This window comes from Myodes glareolus, chromosome 18 (assembly GCF_982192425.1).
Source record: "Myodes glareolus chromosome 18, mMyoGla1.1, whole genome shotgun sequence".
In the NCBI taxonomy this organism is placed as follows: Eukaryota; Metazoa; Chordata; class Mammalia; order Rodentia; family Cricetidae; genus Myodes; species Myodes glareolus.
In genome coordinates, this window is record NC_142043.1 from 43,952,677 (window position 1) to 43,958,317 (window position 5,641).

Genomic DNA, 5,641 nt, shown 5'->3' on the forward strand with positions numbered 1-5,641 from the left:
CCTGGATTTTGAAGTTTCAGTTCATAATCAGCCATTGTTGGACTAGCTGGCCAGCAGCCTGTAAGTCATTCCAATAAATTTCAAGTGGGAAGAGAGATTGATTGCACCATTGTGTCAGGTGCTCTGTTGTTTAGAGAACTCTGACTATTAAGTCATCAAGGATCTACCACATGAAATTAAACAAATGCGTCCAAAACTGGTGCTCAAATGCCCCAAACTGTAGAGACCTGTCTCATTCAGACTACCACAGTGGTTTTCATAACAAGATCTCAGAATTTTGAGTACTATGGACAGTTAGCTAATACTGCTTGGAAGTTTGGAAGTCATAGGGGTGAAATTTATAGGAAGTAAGTCACTGGTGAATAGAGAACTTACACTGCAATGACATCAGCCAAAAAACAACCAAGCTTTATACTAACAAGATATTTTCAGCCCCATGGCTTTCTATGTTGTTGAAAATCTGAGGGCTGAAAAATCTTTCCTCTCTAGAACTGATTCTTTTGATTGTTTCAATTTTTTCAATAAGTTAATGAGGTAAAGGAGCTCATACTTTATTTACCATGCTCATTTGATTGTGAGCTCAGGTTGATCCTGCCACGTCTATCTGTGTAGATATATTCCTTTGCTTCCTCTTTCCTAAAGTATTTTCTCTCGGTATGGTATTTGTCATAGTTAGGGTTTCTATTGCTCTGGGACAGCACCATGACCAACATGAATGATGGGGAAGATAGAGTTGATTCATATTACACTTTCAAGACTGCTGTTCATCTCTGACATATCTTAGGGTAGGAAATCAACAGAACAGGATCTTTGAGGCAGGAGATTATGCAGAAGCCATAGAAGGGTGCTCTTACTAGCTTGCTCAGTCTCCTTCCGTATAGAACCAAGGAAAACCAGTCCAAGGATAGTACCATTTAAATAGACTGGACCCTCCTGCATTAATCACTAATTGAGAAAATGCCTAACAGCTGTACATCATAGAGGATTTTTTCCCTTAATTAAGTTCCGTTCCTTAATGACTCTAGCTTATGTCAGTTGTTTATTCTCTTTTTTTGCGAGATTTGGGGGATCCAAGATGCCTGGAATCAAACTGTGCTGGAGTCATTTTTCTCAATAGCCACATTTGCTATGTATGTCTCATGTGTTTAAGGGTTTTTCTTTTATCATATTTCAATGTTCACACAAGTCTAGGAGGAGTCTAGGCATTCCTCTCATTCTTTCAAATGTCCCTGGTTTTAATATTTGAAGCATCCAGAAGATATCCTCTGGATTGTTATTTGGCTAGAACATTATCTCTATTTACCGATAATTTAATTTGTATCTCTTATCACTTGATAAGGTTGACCAAAGATTTGTATTTTGTTTCATTGTTGAAAGTAATCAAATCATTATTTCTCTGATGTAAGTATTTATATTTGCATGGACACCTCAGCGATTCCCTCTTTGATCTTAACTGTGATTCACTGTCTATTGCTTTGAGGTTGGAGTCTTCAAGTATTTCTATGTCCTTGAAGTGCATCATTAGGTATGTATTGGAAATCTAAAATTTGATGATAATGGATTCATAGTGCTAGCCCTGCGTCTTAACGTTGATCAAATTTTTGTTTCTAGCATTGCCTGCCAACAAGAAAAGTAGGTGGATTGAGACAACACATCATGGCCAGTCCCTGGGACGAAGACATCCCTGACAAAGATTTTAGGATCTTAACACCTCTAGCTGTAGGTTCTTTCGGGGAGGTGAAGCTTGCCTGCCACATTCCCACAAAAACACAGGTTGCTGTCAAGATTCTTAGTAAAAAAAGCAATTCTCTGGGTGAGATCAACTCTGAAATAAAAATCTTTCAGACTTTGGAACACAGTAACATCATTCGCTTTTTTCACGTCATTGACACATGGTCAAGGACTTATATAGTCATGGAATATGTGGCTGGAAAGGATCTACAGATGTTCCTCAGTGAAGTTGGATGTTTAAAGGACCAGGAGGCTAGACCCATCTTTCAACAGGTTGTATCAGCTGTGCACTTTCTCCACCAAAGACGCATTGCGCATCGTGATATTAAATTGGAGAATATCCTTATTGACAGAAATGGCAACGTCAAACTTTGTGATTTTGGTATGGCAATTCAGCTTGCAGAGGGGCAGATGTTGAAAGAACTCTGTGGTTCCTTGCTCTATATGGCACCAGAGATGTTGGCAAGGAAACCTTATGATGGACTGGCTGTTGACATGTGGAGCTTGGGAGTCGTTCTATATATAGTGGTCACAGGACAATTTCCATACACAGAGAACACATTACATGGTATGCACAGTCTCATCATCAGCACAATGTATCCCATCCCCTTCAACTTGTCCAAAGCCTGTTTCACCATCATTACACAATTACTCACGGTCCCCACCAACAGGAGAATAACAATACATCAACTTCTGCAAAGCCCATGGCTGGGTCCCATTGAAAAACATACAGCACCTACAACTAAAGAAATCCTTCCAAGGCTTGTAGAGACTATGTGCACCATAGGTTATAACTTGGAAGAGATTTTGTCATCCCTAAGATATAGGCAACCAAATAAAGTAACAGCAAGTTTTAATATTCTAAAACACAAATTGAGCTGTGAGGACAGTTATCAGAAAACTGAGCATCTCTGTTTAAAGAGTAGCCATGTAGTTGCTCAACACCCTCTATTCTCTTTGAAGAGAAGAGCCAGTGAACCAGCCCTTTCTGGAATTAGAGAAGCTGGGAAGAGACAATCTAAAGAAAAGTGTGTAGTACAAAGACACAAGAGATGCCGAAGTCTTTTCAAGCTCAATAAATATTCCTGCCTGGAGCTGAAACTCTGTTCAGAAGACACAGTCCCAAAAGATGTCTTGATGGATAATATTATCAAGCATGCTACTGGGGACATTGGAGACAACATGGATTCTGTGGACAGCTTGCCTGGTGATCTCTCCTTATTTGAATCACCCTTGGATGAAAGACCCACACTGTTCCTGAACATTGACTTCCCGACAGAGGAACCATCCATGGAACCCAATATGCTCAATGACCAGCCTCAAATTAGATCCACAACCTCTACATCCAGACCATTCAAGGGCTGGAAACGGATGAGGAGTGAATTTCCCATGTACTCGGTGCACTGTTGATCTGTGTCATGCCCATTCCAGAGTGAACTCTGAATCCTTCTGTATGATCCAAAGAAAAGAAGTGCTGGCGTAATTGGTGAAGGGCCCAATTGCTTTTGCCACCAAGATGTTCCCTTTCATTGTATTTTAACTCTGTTAGATTAATAAATATTTTTTATCTAAATGAGAAAAGTACAATCTCATAAGGTACCTGTTATGCCTCTCCCCCCTGAAGTCAAAACCACACACAAACACACAGAGAAATGCATGAACTCATACAACTGGGTTCAGGGCCTGCAAGATATAAACTCCAAGCCCTCCACATAGCGTTGGTTCATGACTTACTTAGTGTCATATTGTGTATAGACAAAGTCTCATATATACATATATGCTTATATTTCAGGTCTTTCTTGCTATTCCCTTCCCTCTCGACAAAGCAACAGCTCCTTTCTCACATTTACACATCAGGGTCTACTATATAGCTCACCTCTATCAATTTGAAGCCCACTTATATAAACCAAATTCATTATTAAACTTTACTATGTAACCTGCCTGATTATCATGATCACGATACTCACAAAAGGTAAGTGTCTCTCTCTGTTATAGTTCTCTGCTTTTCATCTCACCCATACACAGGGATGGCTAAGTATTATGTACCGTACAGGAGTCCCTACACTACATTCGAATAACTACAAGCACTTGATAGTAGTAGGTCTTGATAGATAGTAGTAGGCACTTGATAGGGTAGGTCGCAATTCCACTGGCATCCACTAAATCTTGGTGTACTCTAGGCAATACAAGCTTCAAGATCACACCTTCACATAATTTCACTACAAGCTTCCATTGAGGGTCACTCTTGACAAATGCCTGGCCTTATCTGCTTTCCGTAGGTGGAAGTAGAGATACTAAGATGCCATTGTTCTACTTTTGACTCTAATGCCAGAACCATGTAGCTAAGGCTGACAGGTTCTGTTACTAGCTGGATCATGGTCCCTGGTATAATTACACCTTCACCAATTTTCAGATTCTCTTTGTATCCTACACTAACTTTACTTGACTCCTCAGGAATTTGCTGTGAATACTGTGCTTGCCTAAATCTCAGAGATCCACTGGCCTATACCTTACTAGGGTTGGGATTAAAGGCAAGTACCAGAATACCTGTCTCTAAGCTTTGCTTTAATTCTTTCTCACTAGTTGTTAACTTAATTAGGTTGATCTTTTTCTGAGGTCACCACTGCCTTTATTTCATTTCCTAATGTGTTTTTCTCCTTAAACACAGGATTTAATTCCATTCCTCATCCAGGTGCTCCTTTTTGACTTGAATTTTCTATATTTTTCATTTTTTAAATGTTCAGTTTGCCACTTTTCATTATAAATACTACTTAAAGTCACTACTAACAACAGCTTGACAGAGAGTATACTAGTGGTTTTCTCTTTTTCTTTTTTCCCTTTTTTTAAGTTTTTCTCTGCCATAAGGATCAATTCCAAACTCCACAATTTAGACTTAAGCAGACTCTTCAGAAAAGGGCAAAACCCAGATACATTCTTCATGAAAATACCACAAGAATCTCCAGGGCACACACTAATGGTAATCTCCTCTGAATCCTCTCAGTGAAGTCACAAACCCTTCAAATCCCACTCAGCACCACTGTCTTCTTTTCTCCTAATTCTATGCCCTAACTAGGAGCACTTAAACCTTTGAACTGCTTTTCTAATCCACAGTAGCAAAGTCCATATTCCTATATCAGAAACATGATCTCACCTATCACAGCAAGACTCCAGTTCTTGGCATCATCTTCCATATTAGTTATGGTTCTGTTGCTGTAAAGAAATATCATGATAGTTGCAACTCTAATAAAGGAAATCATTTGATTTGGTGGCTTACACTCTCAGATGCTTAGTCCTTTGTCATGATGTTGCAACAAAGTATTGTGTTGACAGACATTCTACGTAAATGCTAATTCTCAGTAATAGGAAGTGAAGCGAAACACTAACAATGGTTTGTGCATATATGAGAGGTCAAGCCCTGCTTCCACAGTGGCACACTTCATCCAAAAAGGCCATACCTACTCCACCAAAGCCTCATCTGCACATGCCTTTCCTTTTAGTGTATAGGAGGCGAAAACTTCAAATTACCCCAAATGATAATGTAAGACTTTAAGACAATTCTGAAGCCATTTCTGAACCCTCTCAGCCTTCATACCTTAGTGCTTCCCCTCCTCTTGGAACCAAGGACCTAACAGCTACACATGCAAGTATGTTCTCCAGAAATTGGGGCAAAATAGTCTTTAAGATGTTGACTCAGTTCCTGAACAATTACCCATACACGTATGTTTTGATTCAGTCTCCTGGGAAACGGGGTCAAATTGACCTCATACCTCATCTGATCTGATAATAGCTCTCCAGTCAATTATTGGTATTAGCCCTTTTCGAATAAGTCTATCACAATGGTCAAAGAACAACCCCTTTGTTTCTATGCGGCCTTCTCCTTTAAAAGTAGATTATTTAAGCTATTCGAGGT

At 39.5% G+C, this 5,641-nt stretch overlaps 1 protein-coding gene across 1 annotated transcript; it reads left to right on the forward strand.

Moving 5' to 3' along the window:
• The first annotated feature begins 1,656 nt into the window (after positions 1-1,656).
• LOC148119127 (sperm motility kinase-like) lies at positions 1,657-3,141 on the forward strand. Its single transcript, XM_087897802.1, has one exon. The coding sequence runs from the start codon at positions 1,657-1,659 to the stop codon at positions 3,139-3,141; it is 1,485 nt and encodes a 494-aa protein (XP_087753928.1).
• Positions 3,142-5,641: the final 2,500 nt, after the last annotated feature.